This window comes from Pleurodeles waltl, chromosome 9, assembly GCF_031143425.1.
Source record: "Pleurodeles waltl isolate 20211129_DDA chromosome 9, aPleWal1.hap1.20221129, whole genome shotgun sequence".
In the NCBI taxonomy this organism is placed as follows: domain Eukaryota; kingdom Metazoa; phylum Chordata; class Amphibia; order Caudata; family Salamandridae; genus Pleurodeles; species Pleurodeles waltl.
The window spans coordinates 1,086,327,617-1,086,349,284 of NC_090448.1; the positions used below are offsets into that span (position 1 = coordinate 1,086,327,617).

The 21,668-nt window shown below is 47.7% G+C and overlaps 1 protein-coding gene across 4 annotated transcripts in view; it reads left to right on the forward strand.

Moving 5' to 3' along the window:
* MGA (MAX dimerization protein MGA) overlaps positions 1–21,668 on the forward strand; it is a 782,199-nt gene that overhangs the window by 327,278 nt on the left and 433,253 nt on the right. For all 4 annotated transcript variants that reach the window (XM_069208766.1, XM_069208765.1, XM_069208763.1 and 1 more), the window contains exon 9: positions 9,435–9,795. In XM_069208766.1, coding sequence (XP_069064867.1) covers positions 9,435–9,795 — 361 coding nt within the window. The remainder of the gene's footprint in view (positions 1–9,434; positions 9,796–21,668) is intronic.

Below are 21,668 nucleotides of genomic sequence, written 5' to 3' on the forward strand. Positions count from 1 at the left end.
GATCTCGTGACTCGCAAAGACTTCTTCGAAGAAAAACAACTTGTAACACTCCGAGCCCAACGCTAGATGGCAGGATAATGCACAGCATGTGAATCTGCAGCTTCTCATGCCACGAACAGATGTACACTGGGTAAGTGACATTTTCCATATATAACAAAGGACTCAATGCCCATGCGCAGTATCACGGAGAGGAGGAGTCACTTTATCTCGGGACTCATTAAGATTCTTGGGGGGAAAAAAAACAACTTTGAGCACTCCGAGGCCAATACTAGACGGCGGACTAATGGAAAGCATGTGAATCTACAGCACTACATGCCACGAACAGATGTCTCCTTGGTTAGTAACATTTTCCTTCCAAACCGGGCATAGCCAGATGGATAGTGAAGTGCATACAAACTTGCTGTACTAAGACCTTTGTCTGTTTCTCCTAGAGCACACACTACTAGCAAAAAGGCAGCTACTATGGCCTTCCTTGGAAAGATTCACGTAGCTTACATTTGCAAGGCAGCTACATGGTCTACAACACACACCTTTGCAAAACACTACTGTTTGGCTGTTTTAGCATGCCAGCAAGCCAGTGTAGACGAGGTAGTGCTACGTACACAGTCAGCTGCAACTCCCAAAGGCAAGCAACCGTTTATATGGAGGGACTTATTTAAAGGTAAGCAGAGCATGTGTACCTACACCCACACATACCATCAAAAGGATTATGTTACTTACCCTGTAAGCATCGGTTTGTGGCACGTAGTGCTGTAGATTCACAAGCAACAACCCACCTCCCAGGACACCTGTGGCCGTTACAGTTACATTATACCTGTATATATTTCTATATATTTATTTACACCTTGCAAAGACATGTCTTTCCCTACTCATTCCTTCCACTCATTTCTCACCCTCTTGTGGGAAAACTGTCTAACAAAGGAGGCGATACCCATGCACATTATCACCGAGAGGAGTAGTTACTCGATCTCGTGACTCAAAACACTTCTTCGAAGAAAAACACGTTGCACCACTCTGGACCCAACACTAGATGGCAGAAGTATGCAATGCATGTGAATCTACAGCACTACATGCCATGAACAGATGTCTACAGGTTAAGTAACATAGGGCCATATGTACGAACACATTTTCCCATTACACAGAATGGGAAAAACCCTTTGATACATCTGGCCCATAATCCTTTCCTGGGTCCTCACAAGGAAAGGTCAAAGCCATTGACCACTTTTTGAGGCCACCGTACTCCTACACAGAGGAGCTTTCCCCACAATAATAAATCCCCACATCCTTGGTATCATGAGCATAACACACAAGCTCTCCGGCCTCATCCATAAAATCAGAAAAACACTACATAAAAAAGGTCAGCTTCTAAGAACCGGTACCACCCAGAACAAGTCTGGTGCCGATCCTGCTCAAAATTAAGGCATACACACAGGGGTGGCTAGTCACTTTTAAGAGCTTTGCCCAGTGCAGTTGCCCCTTTTAGAACTGTGACACTAGAGGATGTTATAGCCTCATTCCCTACTGAGTTGATTACAATGACTGTGCCACTAACTAATTTAGACAACCCATTTTTACAACACTATCCTTCAACATCAGTCCTTGATACAGGCTTCAGCAATGTCTGCCTAGACCTCCTATTTGGAGTCGAGAAGTGTTGTGATTGACTCTGGTCTATTTGAGTTGTGCAGTTCCACTTATTCCCTGCCCTCAAATTGAATAACGTCAGAAAAACATTTGCATTCCCCTTGGATTATGAAGCTACTGTAAGAAACGCTGGATCGCTTCACGATTTTTCTGTGCTCATTCAGACAAACAATCTGGTGTTTCGGAAATGTTAAATAAGTCAAGTTAACGATGATGATAGCAGTGCTGACAACTTACTGCCTCAGAAAAGCGCTGCTTTGGGTCTGCATTTTGACACTCAAAATCCTGGTGGATTTAATGGATCCCTGCTCTATCTAGTTGTTATCAAGAAGAGATAGTTTAACTTGGCACACTTTTAAAGAAAGCAGCACAAGCTTTTGATTTACTGCTTTCGTTCAAGACCAGATCCAGAATTTGCATCATATTAGGGAGGTTGGTGTTCTCATCCACTTTTGACCTTCAATTAGGCCGTTATGGACACAATAACTTTAGTATGTGTCAAATTGCAGTTAATACCTTTGTAAAAAAAAAAAAAAAGTGACAAGGTATAAGGCTACTCTGAGTGACTGTAAGTTGCTTTATGCACTCTGCCCAAAATCATGTAGTGTAAGGAGCAGCACAAAAATGAAACACAGCTTTTGACATATGTGAAATGTTTGATTTGATAACTGCATGTTACCATTGCATATGCGACTGTTCTTACAGCTAGGGAAAGAGTATATGGATGACTCAAAACAAAAGATGACACGGTCCTGTTTTTAAATATATTTTTATTGGTTTGAAATATTAACAGGACATATAAATGGCATTGTACTTATATTGCAATTCAGCAAACATGCTGCACACAGTGAACAGATACATGCAATGCAACAAACACTTGCAAAATAATCTGTGTCAAAACAAAATTTGCTAACAAGGCAGGCCAAGAAAACGCTGTTACAAACTTTACAAATTGTTCAATCACACTGCACAAGGATAGGATAATGTGAACCCTGCTCCTCTTCAAGCACAATAGCGACTAAGTCAATGGGATTAGCCCTTTTGGGATGCGCAGGGCTATACTCTGGGCCACCTTTATGCATTATTGTACAGGCCATATGGATAAACTCTAGTAGGGCAAATGACAGGCCTGCAACAGCATGCTGGTCTAATGTCATCTGTGGTGTTGTCTATAAAATCCTAACAGTTGGGTCATAGCGTGTGTTGCTGTAGATACACATGCTTAGCATACTCCTGCCTTATGGTGTTGGGCTCTGATTTGTTTTTGCTAGTTTCTTTTTGTTCGAAAAAGTCTATCAAGTCATGGGCTATGGTGTAACTCCTCCTCTTGTTGTGCATTGTGCACAGGCACAAACTCAATAGTAGATTTTTTTTTTATATGCCATCGGGTTCGGACTTGCACAGAGTCAGTTCAAGCTTTTAAAACAATATTTGTTGGGCCCTTTCGGTGACCTTTTGATCCTTGAGCATCAGTTTCCACTTTGTGTTGGTTGTCCAGTGAGTCAGAGGATAAGAAAATGGGGGACGTTACACAGCACTGTGGACTGGACCACCCATCAAGACAGCATCCAGGACCATGAGTATGCCTTTGGCATCTGCAGCCCTTATCTCCAAGCCAGGGCCCCGGAAAAGACCCAGGATGAGGTAGAACGATGCTCCCATGGGAGTTGGGATCCCTAAGCAAGGATGCAGAGACAAGGCAGGTCATGAGACTCCTCTGCCCTCGGACACTGGCACAGAATTTGAGAACCGAGCGAGCAAGCCTCCCACCAACAGCTGGCATAGACTCACCCTGCGCCTATCAAGCCCAAGTTATTCCATCATTGGTCCATTCAAAAGCAGACACCAAACAGCCCTTGGGCACCAATGCAGAAAAGCTTGTCAATGCTGGAAACTTACCTGGTGCCAAAACACACCTCGTTGCAAAAGACAATCCTTTGAAGCCTACAGAGATCAAGGCATCTATTCTTTAAAGACTCCAACAGGAACTGAATACCATTCAAAAACAGGACACTATGAGTCATATCCTATGAATCACCGAAACCCAAGATTAGATGACAGGAGTATGCTAAGCATGTGACTCTAATGCACTATACAGTATGAACCGATGCTTACAGGGTAACATTTTCCTTCTTTAGGCCAAAGTGTATAATTCTGAACTTACATATCCTTGAATGTCAATAATTGCTTCTTCCCCTTGATTCCAGTGACATGTTCTGCTTGCCAGTAGCTTTTGGTCAGATCAGAAGTACTGATGTACTTTTCGGCACTTCATGTCAGCAAGGAACATTGTGTGTATGTGAGTTTTTAACCATATTGAGGTCCTGAGTTGTCCAGGCAGAAGAGCAGGTCTGCGGACCCTTGTTTGGCGTCTGCAGAAATGGTGTGATGCTTGGGCTGTGGAACCCATAAGCATTCCATTGTCCAGTATCTTGGTTACATTTTCTCCAATGCGTACTTAGTTCTTGTCCAACATTCTGCAGGTTTTTCCTTTCACAGGCATGATTGTGTCTCAGTTGATGTTGTGCAACGAGGTAAGTCACTACAGAGTTGCAAAACAAACAAGCATTTGGAATGCAATGGGTCTTGCATTTGTTCGAGTTACAGCAATAAGTGTTGTAAATTCCTAACTAGACTTTTCTTGCCACATACATTGAAAATGAAAAGTAAAACAGTTGACAGAAGCAAGTCAATTCAAAGCGCCACTGCTGCTTTGAGCGTGAGAGTTATTGGCTCTCTGTGTTAATGTCTAGAAAGGATCGCAGTTGGGATGAAAGGCAAAACTAAGCAGGGGCCATCACACATTGTAACAGAAGGAAGCGTGACGTCGTGTGATGGCCAACAAAAATATTCACTCAGTGAAATCGCCTGGGAGGAAACTCAGCACACAAAGGAGAGACATTTCACAAAATGCACCAATAAAAATGAAGCATTTAAACAAGCACAACAAAGAATGAGTAGCAATAGTGGGTGTGGTTAAAAGCCCACAAAGAGATTACAACAGGCCAGAGCGTTTGTGCGCTCGACCCTAAAAATGGGTTCTGCTGTCATTCTTCAGTTCATGTAGACAAGGTTCACTCCCTCCACTGTGAAGCTCTATTTTTTGTGTCGCTTATAGACAGCTTTTATGTTTACCACATATGGGTCATATCCAAAGCATAAGGTGGGATTTGATTCTGCTCATTGCTTACCATTGGTAGGCTTTCTTTTCACTTTCATTTGCTTTATTCTTATTTAGTGGATCTTATCTGTTGTTTGTTCCTCTCCTAGAGCCTAGCTTCTTTACCATCCTTTTGATTGGATAACTGGTATCCTTCCACTGCTCACAATCAGGTTTTTTTTTTCATTCAGCAATCCATGAGACTGCTCTCTCCCTCATGTTGCCCCACTTAAATGCACAATCCTGCTCCATGTTATCCCTTGCTCCCACTCAGCCCCAGCTTCTCCATTGCTTCCCTAAACTTTAAAAAAAAAAAAAAATCCTCAGCCATTTCCTCAAACTCCACAGTTAGCGTCAAGCCTGCTTTCTGTTGCCCCCTCCACATTGACTTCTTCACCTACTCACCGACCCCTTCAACCTCCAAAAACATTTTTTATTCAGTGTTCTCTGGGTACTACAGCTGTATTTTTCTCCTGGGCAGCTTCATTAGGAATAAGGTGGTCATTACAACCTCAGCGGTTGTAGGAAGTTGGCTCTGTATGCATTATTTCAAAGTAAGGAATAGTATGCACAGAGTCCAAGGGTTCCCCTTAGAGGTAAGATAGTGGCAAAAAGAGATAATACTAATGCTCTATTTTGTGGTAGTGTGGTCGAGCAATAGGCTTATCCAAGGAGTAGTGTTAAGCATTTGTTGTACATACACATAGACAATAAATGAGGTATACACACTCAGAGACAAATCCAGCCAATAGGTTTTTATATAGAAAAATATCTTTTCTTAGTTTATTTTAAGAACCACATGTTCAAATTCTACATGTAATATCTCATTCGAAAGGTATTGCAGGTAAGTACTTTAGGAACTTCAAATCATCAAAATTGCATGTATACTTTTCAAGTTATTCACAGATAGCTGTTTTAAAAGTGGACACTTTGTGCAATTTTCACAGTTCCTAGGGGAGGTAAGTATTTGTTAGGATAACCAGGTAAGTAAGACACTTACAGGGCTTAGTTCTTGGTCCAAGGTAGCCCACCGTTGGGGGTTCAGAGCAACCCCAAAGTCACCACACCAGCAGCTCAGGGCCGGTCAGGTGCAGAGTTCAAAGTGGTGCCCAAAACACATAGGCTAGAATGGAGAGAAGGGGGTGCCCCGGTTCCGGTCTGCTTGCAGGTAAGTACCCGCGTCTTCGGAGGGCAGACCAGGGGGGTGTTGTAGGGCACCGGGGGGGACACAAGCCCACACAGAAATTTCACCCTCAGCAGCGCGGGGGCGGCCGGGTGCAGTGTAGAAACAAGCGTCGGGTTTGTAATGGAAGTCAATGGGAGATCTAGGGATCTCTTCAGCGCTGCAGGCAGGCAAGGGGGGGGTTCCTCGGGGAAACCTCCACTTGGTCAAGGGAGAGGGACTCCTGGGGGTCACTCCTCCAGTGAAAGTCCGGTCCTTCAGGTCCTGGGGGCTGCGGGTGCAGGGTCTCTCCCAGGTGTCGGGACTTAGGATTCAAAGAGTCGCGGTCAGGGGAAGCCTCGGGATTCCCTCTGCAGGCGGCGCTGTGGGGGCTCAGGGGGGACAGGTTTTTGTACTCACAGTCTTAGAGTAGTCCTGGGGTCCCTCCTGAGGTGTTGGATCGCCACCAGCCGAGTCGGGGTCGCCGGGTGCAGTGTTGCAAGTCTCACGCTTCTTGCAGGGAGTTTGCAGGGTTCTTTAAAGCTGCTGGAAACAAAGTTGCAGCTTTTCTTGGAGCAGGTCCGCTGTCCTCGGGAGTTTCTTGTCTTTTCGAAGCAGGGGCAGTCCTCAGAGGATGTCGAGGTCGCTGGTCCCTTTGGAAGGCGTCGCTGGAGCAGGATCTTTGGAAGGCAGGAGACAGGCCGGTGAGTTTCTGGAGCCAAGGCAGTTGTCGTCTTCTGGTCTTCCTCTGCAGGGGTTTTTCAGCTAGGCAGTCCTTCTTCTTGTAGTTTCAGGAATCTGATTTTCTAGGGTTCAGGGTAGCCCTTAAATACTAAATTTAAGGGCGTTTTTAGGTCTGGGGGGTTAGTAGCCAATGGCTACTAGCCCTGAGGGTGGGTACACCCTCTTTGTGCCTCCTCCCAAGGGGAGGGGGTCACAATCCTAACCCTATTGGGGGAATCCTCCATCTGCAAGATGGAGGATTTCTAAAAGTTAGAGTCACTTCAGCTCAGGACACCTTAGGGGCTGTCCTGACTGGCCAGTGACTCCTCCTTGTTGCTTTCTTTGTTCCCTCCAGCCTTGCCGCCAAAAGTGGGGGCCGTGGCCGGAGGGGGCGGGCACCTCCACTAAGCTGGAGTGCCCTGCTGGGCTGTGACAAAGGGGTGAGCCTTTGAGGCTCACCGCCAGGTGTCACAGCTCCTGCCTGGGGGAGGTGTTAGCATCTCCACCCAGTGCAGGCTTTGTTACTGGCCTCAGAGTGACAAAGGCACTCTCCCCATGGGGCCAGCAACATGTCTCTAGTGTGGCAGGCTGCTGGAACCAGTCAGCCTACACAGATAGTTGGTTAAGTTTCAGGGGGCACCTCTAAGGTGCCCTCTGGGGTGTATTTTACAATAAAATGTACACTGGCATCAGTGTGCATTTATTGTGCTGAGAAGTTTGATACCAAACTTCCCAGTTTTCAGTGTAGCCATTATGGTGCTGTGGAGTTCGTGTTTGACAGACTCCCAGACCATATACTCTTATGGCTACCCTGCACTTACAATGTCTAAGGTTTTGTTTAGACACTGTAGGGGTACCATGCTCATGCATTGGTACCCTCACCTATGGTATAGTGCACCCTGCCTTAGGGCTGTAAGGCCTGCTAGAGGGGTGTCTTACCTATACTGCATAGGCAGTGAGAGGCTGGCATGGCACCCTGAGGGGAGTGCCATGTCGACTTACTCGTTTCGTTCTCACTAGCACACACAAGCTGGCAAGCAGTGTGTCTGTGCTGAGTGAGAGGTCTCCAGGGTGGCATAAGACATGCTGCAGCCCTTAGAGACCTTCCTTGGCATCAGGGCCCTTGGTACTAGAAGTACCAGTTACAAGGGACTTATCTGGATGCCAGGGTCTGCCAATTGTGGATACAAAAGTACAGGTTAGGGAAAGAACACTGGTGCTGGGGCCTGGTTAGCAGGCCTCAGCACACTTTCAATTGTAAACATAGCATCAGCAAAGGCAAAAAGTCAGGGGGCAACCATGCCAAGGAGGCATTTCCTTACAGCGGTCTTTTTGCAAGACCGCTGAGGGACTGCCGTGCTGAAGACCGCCAGTGCAGGCGGTTTTCCGCTCGGCGAATTACGACTGCTGGCAGTCCTCTGTCCTTTTCCGGACGGAGAGCCGCCAGCAGCCATACTGGCAGGCGGGGAAGTGGAGGTTGCTCCACCTCCACTGCCACGTCAACAGAACACCACCCACCGAATCACGTTCCGTGATTCGGCTTGGTGGTGTTCTGTTGACGGGGTGCTGGTGGCGGAGCAGCCCCCATGGATCCCACCCCCTCCCGGAGGATCAACGGACCAGGTAAGTTGATCGTCCGTTAGGGGAGGGGATGGAGTGGGGGGGGCAGGGGGGGAGTGTTGTTTGCGTGAATGGAGGTGTGCGTGTGAGTATGTTGGGGGGGTGAGTGCGTGTATGCATGCAGGGTGTGTGTTGTGTTTGGAAATGTGTGCGTGACTGTATGTCTGAATGGATGTGTGCATGTATGTCTGTATGTGGGGGGTGCGTGTATGACTGTGTGTGGCTGGCATGTTTGGTGAAATGTGTGCGGGTATGTGTGTTGGTGGTTAATGCATGCGTGTACGGTGTGTGTCTGGGTTGCGATGTTGGGGGTAGGGGTGGGAGGGAGGTCCTGCCACCTTTGGGGGGTGACAGGGGGGTGGGGGGAGGACGCGGGGGTGTGGGTGGAGGGTGGCGGACACACCTATCAGTGCCAGGGAAGGAATTCCCTGGCACTGATAGTGCTTACTGCCATGGATTTCATGGCGGTCAGCCAGGTCGTGATACCGCCGGCGGTCTTGTGATGGCCACTGGGCTGGAGACCCAAGTCTCCAGCTCAGCGGTCGTCTCCGCCCTGGCAGTCGGATCGGAGAAGTGGCGGATGACCATGGTGGTAACTGCCATGGTCATAATTCCATTTTTTTTTACCGCCAGCCTGTTGGCGGTAAGACCGCCACTTAACCGCCAGGGTCGTAATGAGGGCTCATGTTTAAATTAACTATTTTTAATTCACCCTACAATGTACCCACCAAGTTGGAACAGTAAATAATAAATAAAATGATGGTTCATGTCATACCGTGTAATGTATGTATATTTATAAGTCCTCATGCAGTGATGCATTATATCATGATGCATATGCATGTGTTTAAGATATTGTGCTGGTTTTTGTTTGTTTGTTTGAGCATTGGTGAAGCAAATCTGTCTTAAAGACGAAACCTGCTGACTTAGCCAATGATGGTTTCAAATGTTTCCTCAGATATTTTTCAGTTTTCTTCATAAGTATTACTTTTCTACATTTCTGTATTTGATTGTCTCAGAATTCAAAATGATTCTTACTCCTTTAGTAATTAAGCCGAGATTTTGATGTGGGTTGTTGTGACTAATTTGGTTTTAATAGGTTTGCTTCTTTTATTTATTCAATTTTAGGTGTCTCTAAAAAGTAAACCTGTCCACAAAATAATCAGGCGACGAGCACCTGCTTGCAATAATGAATTTTGTAGACTTGGATGCATTTGTGCGAGCATTTCCCAGGAGAGGCGCGAACCCACACATTGCAGACGACCAGAGTGCATGTTTGGCTGTACCTGCCTAAAGAGAAAGATGATGTTAGTGAGAGGTGGACCCAAGGACACCACCACAATTAAAAAAGAAGACGATGACAGCCTGCTCTCGGAATCATTTGGGGAGGGTCCACAGCTCCCTCACAAGGAAGAAGAGCTTGAAAGCGAAGAGGACGAAAATTATATTTGCGGAAGCCATCAGTTGAAAAAAGTGAAACTAGAGTATAGTGAGTATTGCATTTGCTTAATTTTAAGGCTATAAAATAAGAGTTACAACTATTTCAACCACATAAAAGCAACAATCCTGAATAATGTAAAATAAAATACGAAAAATTTAAAGTGAGTTTTTTTTTTCAATCTCTCAACACGTTTTCACATGCATCATCAGTTTTCCATATTGTGAAAAATTGGGTTACAGTTTTTTTTTGTTTTTTGGTGGGGGGTGGAGGGGGTGACGGGGGGGGGGGGGTTGAAACCCTTCTCAAGCAGCAACCACAATTCTTGTCCGGGTGAAACACAAGGAAATCCCAAATTAACCTGGTGCTTAACCCTTTGGTAGCTTGGTACAGAAGCAGTCTGGCTTAACTTAGAGGCAATGTATACAGTATATATGCAGCACAGAAACAGTAATAAAGTAAAAACAGCACAAGAAAATCCCACTCACCACTTTAGAAGAATAGAGTAACATTCTGTAAATGTTTTAAACCAAAACGACAAAATTCCAATCAGTCAAGCCAGAGATATACAGTTTTAAAGATTTAGGTAAAACTAGTGCCTAAAAAGGACCTGGTCTGGCAGTTTGGGCTGGACTGTTCCCATGGGGAACAGGGTCAAGACTGATTTGCATATGGCTGGGTCCAAACTGGATTTGAATGGTGAGCAAAAAAATTGATGGATTAAACCCAGATCTGTGACTGGGGTGAATGTTTGATTTGTTCTGCATTACGCCCATCAACTGTTTTTTTTGCGTTTGTCGCCACAAGTGGGAAGGGTATGCCCAGATGTGGGTCCCGTGCTCACTATGCCACCAGATTCAAGCTAGCCTGGTTGAAGAGGGGTGATACCCCAAAAACGGAGAGGGGTGATACCCCGAAAACGGTTCCAGGATTCTTGTTTCTGGTCCTGGAGGACCTGGTCTGGCACTTCAGGCTGGACTGTTTCCATGGGAAACAGGGTCAAGACTGATTTGCACATGGTTGGGTCCAAACTGGAATGGCATGGTGAGCAAAAAAAACTGATGGTTTAAACCCAGATCTGTGACTGGGGGTGAATGTTTGATTTGTTCTGCATTCTGTCAATCAACTGTTCTTTCAGCATGTATTATGCCACCCTAAGGGACTGGTTGAGAGAAGAACGGTTAAGTCAACATGGCATCAGTTTCTGGGTGCCATGCCTACCAACCACTGCCTATGGCATAGGTAAGACACCCCTCTAGCAGGCCTTACAGCCCTAAGGCAGGGTGCACTATACCACAGGTGAGGGCATAGCTGCAGGAGCCATTCTTAGACATTGCAAGTGCAGTGTGGCCATGTTGAGTACATGGGCTAGGAGTGTGTTATTATGAATTCCACAGCTCCATGATGGCTGTACTGAAGACAGGAAGTTTGGTATCAAATTTCTCAGCTCAATAAACCCACACTGATGCCAGTGTTGGATTTATTTAAAAATGCACACAGAGGGGTTCATAGAAAGCCCCCTGTATTTTATCTAACCCTTTAGTGTAAGGCTGACAGGTCTGTGCCAGCCTGCCACAAATAGACAAGTTTCTGACCCCAGGGGTTGAGATAATAAGGCCCTCAAAACTACAAAAACAAAACAACAAGAAACTCTCAAGCAAGTGTCAGTTTATGTGCACCACACCCCTCTTTCTCTGGCACCTGCCACGCTTCCCTCAAGTGGGTGCCCAGCCAGCGCAACTTCGCCTGCGAACCAGGGCCCCCACTCAGCGCCTCACTCAGCGGTGGCACTCGCAAGCTGGGGGTCAGCTAGCTCTTCGGTGTGCAGCTCACAGTTCGGTCTTACGGCCCCCTCTGCCTCCTTCACCCCAGAATTGAGTTTGCCGGCTCCAGGAGAGGAGGAGTGGTAAAAATCTTTTCAGGGCTTGTAGACAGGGCGCTGGAGGATGAATATGTGTGGGGTGGCAATTCACACGCCTTCCCGGGGCCGTACCTCTGCCTCTGGCCATTGACGCCGGCGAGCCCCAGACACAGCGATGAGCGTGGGCAAGATAGGCAGCTCAAGCTCTGGACCCCGCTCACCTTCTGTTTGCCTCTCTTCTCATCGGCCGCTCTCCCGCCAGAGAGCTCAACCCTGGCAGCACGGCCGCGGTCTTCATGGGCAAACTGAAGCTGTAATGTGGCCAGTGCAGAAATGGTATCCAGGAACAACGCGCAGCCACCAGCAACCGGACTGCCAACACTAGTGCACCTTCTCTCTGGTGAAATTTCTGCGAAGCCGGAGTAGGCAGCCCCCTGACCACTTGTGTGTGTGTGTGTGGGGGTATCAAGTTCATGTGTGATTCTGCTGTCTTCGCATTGTATTTACGTCCTGGTGTGAGGATGTATACATATTAGGGAGAGATTCATATACACACAAAGTACGTTATTTGGTTTTAATAAATGGGGCATATGTCCTTTTTTAATAGGTGGCTCTTCTTTCAAAAATGGTTATCCAGTCCTGATAAAGACCCGATTTTGAGGCTTTGTTTGGCCCTCTTCCACTCACTTTTTGCTAGGTCGAAACATCAACATTCTTCTTAGCCTGGATTGTTATTTGGTTCTTCAGAAGTGACATCTATGAAATATACAATTACTTCTGTTTTGATGTGACCATACTTATGTTAGAAAATAAGTACATACGAACAGGCTCTGTTGTAAATGATATAGGTGGTCATTACAACCTCTGCGGTCTTTTTACAAGACCACCGAGGGACCGCCGTGCGGAAGACCGCCAGTAGTGGTGGTCTACCGTTCAGTGTATTATGACTGTTGGCTTCTCTCCGTCCTTTTTCCGACGGAGAGCCACTAACAGCCATACTGGTGGGCGGCGGGGAATTGGAGGTTGCTCCACTGTAAGGAAATGCCTCCTTGGCATGGTTGCCCCCTGACTTTTTGCCTTTGCTGATGCTATGTTTACAATTGAAAGTGTGCTGAGGCCTGCTAACCAGGCCCCAGCACCAGTGTTCTTTCCCTAACCTGTACTTTTGTATCCACAATTGGCAGACCCTGGCATCCAGATAAGTCCCTTGTAACTGGTACTTCTAGTACCAAGGGCCCTGATGCCAAGGAAGGTCTCTAAGGGCTGCAGCATGTCTTATGCCACCCTGGAGACCTCTCACTCAGCACAGACACACTGCTTGCCAGCTTGTGTGTGCTAGTGAGAACGAAACGAGTAAGTCGACATGGCACTCCCCTCAGGGTGCCATGCCAGCCTCTCACTGCCTATGCAAGTATAGGTCAGTCACCCCTCTAGCAGGCCTTACAGCCCTAAGGCAGGGTGCACTATACCATAGGTGAGGGTACCAGTGCATGAGCATGGTACCCCTACAGTGTCTAAACAAAACCTTAGACATTGTAAGTGCAGGGTAGCCATAAGAGTATATGGTCTGGGAGTTTGTCAAACACGAACTCCACAGCACCATAATGGCTACACTGAAAACTGGGAAGTTTGGTATCAAACTTCTCAGCACAATAAATGCACACTGATGCCAGTGTACATTTTATTGCAAAATACACCCCAGAGGGCACCTTAGAGGTGCCCCCTGAAACTTAACCGACTGTCTGTGTAGGCTGACTAGTTCCAGCAGCCTGCCACACTAGAGACATGTTGCTGGCCCCATGGGGAGAGTGCCTTTGTCACTCTGAGGCCAGTAACAAAGCCTGCACTGGGTGGAGATGCTAACACCTCCCCCAGGCAGGAACTGTAACACCTGGCGGTGAGCCTCAAAGGCTCACCCCTTTGTCACAGCCCAGCAGGGCACTCCAGCTTAGTGGAGTTGCCCGCCCCTTCCGGCCACGGCCCCCACTTTTGGCGGCAAGGCTGGAGGGAACAAAGAAAGCAACAAGGAGGAGTCACTGGCCAGTCAGGACAGCCCCTAAGGTTTCCTGAGCTGAGGTGACTCTAACTTTTAGAAATCCTCCATCTTGCAGATGGAGGATTCCCCCAATAGGGTTAGGATTGTGACCCCCTCCCCTTGGGAGGAGGCACAAAGAGGGTGTACCCACCCTCAGGGCTAGTAGCCATTGGCTACTAACCCCCCAGACCTAAACACGCCCTTAAATTTAGTATTTAAGGGCTACCCTGAACCCTAGAAAATTAGATTCCTGTAACAACAAGAAGAAGGACTGCCCAGCTGAAAACCCCTGCAGAGGAAGACCAGAAGACAACAACTGCCTTGGCTCCAGAAACTCACCGGCCTGTCTCCTGCCTTCCAAAGAACTCTGCTCCAGCGACGCCTTCCGAAGGGACCAGCGACCTCTGAATCCTCTGAGGACTGCCCTGCTTCGACGACGACAAGAAACTCCCGAGGACAGCGGACCTGCTCCAAAAAGACTGCAACTTTGTTTCAAGAAGTAGCTTTAAAGAACCCTGCAATCTCCCCGCAAGAAGCGTGAGACTTGCAACACTGCACCCGGCGACCCCAACTCGGCTGGTGGAGAACCAACACCTCAGGGAGCACCCCCGGACTACTCTACGACTGTGAGTACCAAAACCTGTCCCCCCTGAGCCCCCACAGCGCCGCCTGCAGAGGGAATCCCGAGGCTTCCCCTGACCGCGACTCTCTGAAACCTAAGTCCCGACGCCTGGAAAAGACCCTGCACCCGCAGCCCCCAGGACCTGAAGGACCGGACTTTCACTGCAGAAGTGACCCCCAGGAGTCCCTCTCCCTTGCCCAAGTGGAGGTTTCCCCGAGGAAGCCCCCCCTTGCCTGCCTGCAGCGCTGAAGAGATCCCTTGATCTCTCATTGACTTACATTGCGAACCCGACGCTTGTTCTAACACTGCACCCGGCCGCCCCCGCGCCGCTGAGGGTGAAATTTCTGTGTGGGCTTGTGTCCCCCCCCGGTGCCCTACAAAACCCCCCTGGTCTGCCCTCCGAAGACGCGGGTACTTACCTGCAAGCAGACCGGAACCGGGGCACCCCCTTCTCTCCATTGAAGCCTATGCTTTTTGGGCACCACTTTGAACTCTGCACCTGACCGGCCCTGAGCTGCTGGTGTGGTGACTTTGGGGTTGCTCTGAACCCCCAACGGTGGGCTACCTTGGACCAAGAACTGAACCCTGTAAGTGTCGTACTTACCTGGTAAAACTAACAAAAACTTACCTCCCCCAGGAACTGTGAAAATTGCACTGTCCACTTTTGAAGTAGCTATTTGTGAATAACTTGAAAAGTATACATGCAATTGAAATGATTCAAAGTTCCTAATGTACTTACCTGCAATACCTTTCAAACAAGATATTACATGTTAAATTTGAACCTGTGGTTCTTAAAATAAACTAAGAAAAGATATTTTTCTATACAAAACCTATTGGCTGGATTTGTCTCTGAGTGTGTGTACCTCATTTATTGTCTATGTGTATGTACAACAAATGCTTAACACTACTCCTTGGATAAGCCTACTGCTCGACCACACTACCACAAAATAGAGCATTAGTATTATCTATTTTTACCACTATTTTACCTCTAAGGGGAACCCTTGGACTCTGTGCATGCTATTCCTTACTTTGAAATAGCACATACAGAGCCAACTTCCTACATTGGTGGATCAGCGGTGGGGTACAAGACTTTGCATTTGCTGGACTACTCAGCCAATACCTGATCACACGACAAATTCCAAAATTGTCATTCGAAATTGATTTTTGCAATTTGAAAAAGTTTTCTAAATTCTTTAAAGTCCTGCTAGGGCCTTGTGTTAGTCCCTGTTAGCATTTCTTTTAGATTTTAAAAGTTTGGTAAAAGTTTGAATTAGAACCTAGAACTAGTTTTAGATTCTTAAAAAGTATTCCAACTTTTAGAAGCATAATGTCCAGTACAGATGTGAATGTGGTGGAACTCGACACCACATCTTACCTCCATCTTAAGATGAGGGAGCTAAGGTCACTCTGTAAAATAAAGAAAATAACAATGGGCCCCAGACCTTCCAAACTACAGGTCCAGGAGCTGTTGGCAGAGTTTGCAAAGGCCAACCCCTCTGAGGATGGCAACACAGAGGATGAAGATAGTGACTTGGAGGAAAATTCCCCCCTACCAGTCCTATTTAGGGAGAACAGGGTCTCTCAAACCCTGACTCCAAAAATAGTAGTCAGAAATGCTGGCTCCCTCACAGGAGGGTCCAGCCTCTCTGAAATCACTGAAGGTAACTCCAGTGAAGAGGACATCCAGTTAGCCAGGATGGCCAAAAGATTGGCTTTGGAAAAACAGATCCTAGCCATAGAAAGGGAAAGACAAGAGATGGGCCTAGGACCCATCAATGGTGACAGCAACATAAATAGGGTCAGAGATTCTCCTGACATGTTGAAAATCCCTAAAGGGATTGTAACTAAATATGAAGATGGTGATGACATCACCAAATGGTTCTCAGCTTTTGAGAGGGCTTGTGTAACCAGAAAAGTGAACAGATCTCACTGGGGTGCTCTCCTTTGGGAAATGTTCACAGGAAAGTGTAGGGATAGACTCCTCACACTCTCTGGAAAAGATGCAGAATCTTATGACCTCATGAAGGGTACCCTGATTGAGGGCTTTGGATTCTCCACTGAGGAGTATAGGATTAGAATCAGGGGGGCTCAAAAATCCTCGAGCCAGACCTGGGTTGACTTTGTAGACTACTCAGTAAAAACACTAGATGGTTGGATTCAAGGCAGTGGTGTAAGTAATTATGATGGGCTGTACAATTTATTTGTGAAAGAACACCTGTTAAGTAATTGTTTCAATGATAAACTGCATCAGCATCTGGTAGACCTAGGACCAATTTCTCCCCAAGAATTGGGAAAGAAGGCGGACCATTGGGTCAAGACTAGGGTGTCTAAAACTTCCACAGGGGGTGACCAAAAGAAAGGGGTCACAAAACCTCCCCAGGGGAAAGGTGGTGAGACAGCCAAAAATAAAAATAGTAAAGAGTCTTCTACAGACCCCCAAAAACCTGCACAGGAGGGTGGGCCCAGAGCCTCTTCACAAAACAATCCTGGGTACAAGGGTAAAAACTTTGATCCCAAAAAGGCCTGGTGTCGTAGCTGTAATCAGCCTGGACACCAAACTGGAGACAAGGCCTGTCCCAAGAAAGGTTCCACTCCAAACTCCAATCCAGGTAACACTGGAATGGCTAGTCTCCAAGTGGGATCAACAGTGTGCCCAGAGCAAATCAGGGTCCACACTGAAGCTACTCTAGTCTCTGAGGGTGGGGTGGATTTAGCCACACTAGCTGCCTGGCCGCCTAACATGCAAAAATACAGGCAGCAGCTCTTTATTAATGGGACAAGTGTAGAGGGCCTGAGGGATACAGGTGCCAGTGTCACCATGGTGACAGAGAAACTGGTTTCCCCTGGCCAATACCTGACTGGAAAAACTTATACAGTCACCAATGCTGACAATCAGACTAAAGCACATCCCATGGCAATGGTAACTTTAGAATGGGGAGGGGTCAATGGCCTGAAACAGGTGGTGGTCTCCTCAAACATCCCAGTAGACTGTCTGCTTGGAAATGACCTGGAGTCCTCAGCATGGGCTGAGGTAGAACTAAAAACCCATGCAGCCATGCTGGGTATCCCTGAACTGGTGTGTGTAAAAACAAGAGCACAATGCAAGGCACAGGGTGAAAAAGTAGAGCTGGAGTCTGGAAGAATGGCCCAGCCTACCAAGAGAAAAGGAAAGTCAGTTGGGAAACCAACTGCAACACAGTCAGAAAAAGAGAACCTCTCTTCTCAGGAAGAAGTTCTGCCCTCTGAGGGAACTGAGCCTTTGGAGCTTGAACCTTATCAGGTTGAGCTCTTAGGCCCAGGGGGACCCTCAAGGGAGGAGCTGTGTAAGGGACAAGAAACCTGTCCCTCTCTTGAAGGCCTTAGGCAGCAAGCTGCTGAAGAGTCCAAGGGCAAGAAAAATGGAACTCATAGGGTCTATTGGGAAGATGGACTCCTGTACACTGAGGCCAGAGACCCCAAACCTGGTGCCACTAGGAGAGTGGTAGTGCCTCAGTCGTTCAGAGAGTTTATTCTGACCTTAGCCCATGATATTCCCCTTGCTGGGCATTTGGGACAAACCAAGACGTGGGAGAGGTTGGTCAACCACTTCTACTGGCCCAATATGTCCCAAAAGGTTAAGGAGTTTTGCCTCTCCTGCCCCACCTGTCAATCCAGTGGTAAGACAGGTGGGCACCCAAAGGCCCCCCTCATTCCACTTCCAGTGGTGGGGGTCCCCTTTGAAAGAGTGGGTGTGGACATAGTTGGTCCACTGGAACCTCCCACAGCCTCAGGAAATATGTACATCCTAGTAGTAGTGGATCATGCTACTAGGTATCCTGAAGCTATTCCCCTTAGGTCGACTACTGCCCCTGCAGTAGCCAAGGCCCTCATTGGTATCTTTACCAGAGTGGGTTTCCCTAAGGAGGTGGTGTCTGACAGAGGTACCAACTTCATGTCAGCATACCTAAAACACATGTGGAATGAGTGTGGAGTGACTTACAAATTCACTACACCATACCATCCACAAACTAATGGCTTAGTTGAGAGATTCAACAAGACATTAAAAGGCATGATCATGGGGCTCCCAGAAAAACTCAAAAGGAGATGGGATGTCCTCTTGCCATGTCTGCTTTTTGCTTACAGGGAGGTGCCACAGAAGGGAGTAGGATTCTCACCCTTTGAACTTCTGTTTGGTCACCCTGTAAGGGGACCACTTGCTCTTGTTAAAGAAGGCTGGGCGAGACCTCTTCATGAGCCTAAACAAGACATAGTGGACTATGTACTTGGCCTTCGCTCTAGAATGGCAGAGTACATGGAAAAGGCAACCAAAAACCTTGAGGCCAGCCAACAGCTCCAGAAGTTTTGGTATGACCAAAAGGCTGCACTGGTTAAGTTCCAACCAGGGCAGAAAGTCTGGGTTCTGGAGCCTGTGGCTCCCAGGGCACTCCAGGACAAATGGAGTGGCCCTTACCCAGTGCTAGAAAGGAAGAGTCAGGTCACCTACCTGGTGGACCTGGGCACAAGCAGGAGCCCCAAGAGGGTGATCCATGTGAACCGCCTGAAGCTCTTCCATGACAGGGCTGATGTGAATCTGTTGATGGTAACAGATGAGGATCAGGAGGCAGAGAGTGAACCTCTCCCTGATCTTCTGTCATCAGACCCAGAAGATGGCTCAGTAGATGGAGTGATCTACTCAGACACCCTCTCTGGCCAACAGCAAGCTGATTGTAGGAGAGTCCTACAACAGTTTCCTGAACTCTTCTCCTTAACCCCTGGTCAGACACACCTGTGTACCCATGATGTGGACACAGGAGACAGCATGCCTGTCAAAAACAAAATTTTTAGACAGTCTGACCATGTTAAGGAAAGCATCAAGGTGGAAGTCCACAAGATGCTGGAATTGGGAGTAATTGAGCGCTCTGACAGCCCCTGGGCTAGCCCAGTGGTCTTAGTCCCCAAACCTCACACCAAAGATGGAAAGAAAGAGATGAGGTTTTGTGTGGACTACAGAGGGCTCAATTCTGTCACCAAGACAGATGCTCATCCAATTCCTAGAGCTGATGAGCTCATAGACAAATTAGGTGCTGCCAAATTCTTAAGTACCTTTGACTTAACAGCAGGGTACTGTCAAATAAAAATGGCACCTGGAGCAAAAGAGAAAACAGCATTCTCCACACCTGATGGGCATTATCAGTTTACTGTTATGCCCTTTGGTTTAAAGAATGCCCCTGCCACCTTCCAAAGGTTGGTGAATCAAGTCCTTGCTGGTTTGGAGTCCTTTAGCACAGCTTATCTTGATGATATTGCTGTCTTTAGCTCCACCTGGCAGGATCACCTGGTCCACCTGAAGAAGGTTTTGAAGGCTCTGCAATCTGCAGGCCTCTCTATCAAGGCATCCAAATGCCAGATAGGGCAGGGAACTGTGGTTTACTTGGGCCACCTTGTAGGTGGAGGCCAAGTTCAGCCACTCCAACCCAAGATCCAGACTATTCTGGACTGGGTAGCTCCAAAAACCCAGACTCAAGTCAGGGCATTCCTTGGCTTGACTGGGTATTACAGGAGGTTTGTGAAGGGATATGGATCCATTGTGACAGCCCTCACTGAACTCACCTCCAAGAAAATGCCCAAGAAAGTGAACTGGACTGTGGAATGCCAACAGGCCTTTGACACCCTGAAACAGGCAATGTGCTCAGCACCAGTTCTAAAAGCTCCAGATTATTCTAAGCAGTTCATTGTGCAGACAGATGCCTCTGAACATGGGATAGGGGCAGTTTTGTCCCAAACAAATGATGATGGCCTTGACCAGCCTGTTGCTTTCATTAGCAGGAGGTTACTCCCCAGGGAGCAGCGTTGGAGTGCCATTGAGAGGGAGGCCTTTTACTGTGGTTTGGTTCCTGAAGAAGTTGAGACCATACCTCTTTGGGACTCACTTCCTAGTTCAAACTGACCACAGACCTCTCAAATGGCTGATGCAAATGAAAGGTGAAAATCCTAAACTGTTGAGGTGGTCCATCTCCCTACAGGGAATGGACTTTATAGTGGAACACAGACCTGGGACTGCCCATGCCAATGCAGATGGCCTTTCCAGGTTCTTCCACTTAGAAAATGAAGACTCTCTTGGGAAAGGTTAGTCTCATCCTCTTTCGTTTGGGGGGGGGGGTTGTGTAAGGAAATGCCTCCTTGGCATGGTTGCCCCCTGACTTTTTGCCTTTGCTGATGCTATGTTTACAATTGAAAGTGTGCTGAGGCCTGCTAACCAGGCCCCAGCACCAGTGTTCTTTCCCTAACCTGTACTTTTGTATCCACAATTGGCAGACCCTGGCATCCAGATAAGTCCCTTGTAACTGGTACTTCTAGTACCAAGGGCCCTGATGCCAAGGAAGGTCTCTAAGGGCTGCAGCATGTCTTATGCCACCCTGGAGACCTCTCACTCAGCACAGACACACTGCTTGCCAGCTTGTGTGTGCTAGTGAGAACAAAACGAGTAAGTCGACATGGCACTCCCCTCAGGGTGCCATGCCAGCCTCTCACTGCCTATGCAAGTATAGGTCAGTCACCCCTCTAGCAGGCCTTACAGCCCTAAGGCAGGGTGCACTATACCATAGGTGAGGGTACCAGTGCATGAGCATGATACCCCTACAGTGTATAAACAAAACCTTAGACATTGTAAGTGCAGGGTAGCCATAAGAGTATATGGTCTGGGAGTTTGTCAAACACGAACTCCACAGCACCATAATGGCTACACTGAAAACTGGGAAGTTTGGTATCAAACTTCTCAGCACAATAAATGCACACTGATGCCTGTGTACATTTTATTGCAAAATACACCCCAGAGGGCACCTTAGAGGTGCCCCCTGAAACTTAACCGACTGTCTGTGTAGGCTGACTAGTTCCAGCAGCCTGCCACACTAGAGACATGTTGCTGGCCCCATGGGGAGAGTGCCTTTGTCACTCTGAGGCCAGTAACAAAGCCTGCACTGGGTGGAGATGCTAACACCTCCCCCAGGCAGGAACTGTAACACCTGGCGGTGAGCCTCAAAGGCTCACCCCTTTGTCACAGCCCAGCAGGGCACTCCAGCTTAGTGGAGTTGCCCGCCCCTTCCGGCCACGGCCCCCACTTTTGGCGGCAAGGCTGGAGGGAACAAAGAAAGCAACAAGGAGGAGTCACTGGCCAGTCAGGACAGCCCCTAAGGTGTCCTGAGCTGAGGTGACTCTAACTTTTAGAAATCCTCCATCTTGCAGATGGAGGATTCCCCCAATAGGGTTAGGATTGTGACCCCCTCCCCTTGGGAGGAGGCACAAAGAGGGTGTACCCACCCTCAGGGCTAGTAGCCATTGGCTACTAACCCCCCAGACCTAAACACGCCCTTAAATTTAGTATTTAAGGGCTACCCTGAACCCTAGAAAATTAGATTCCTGCAACAACA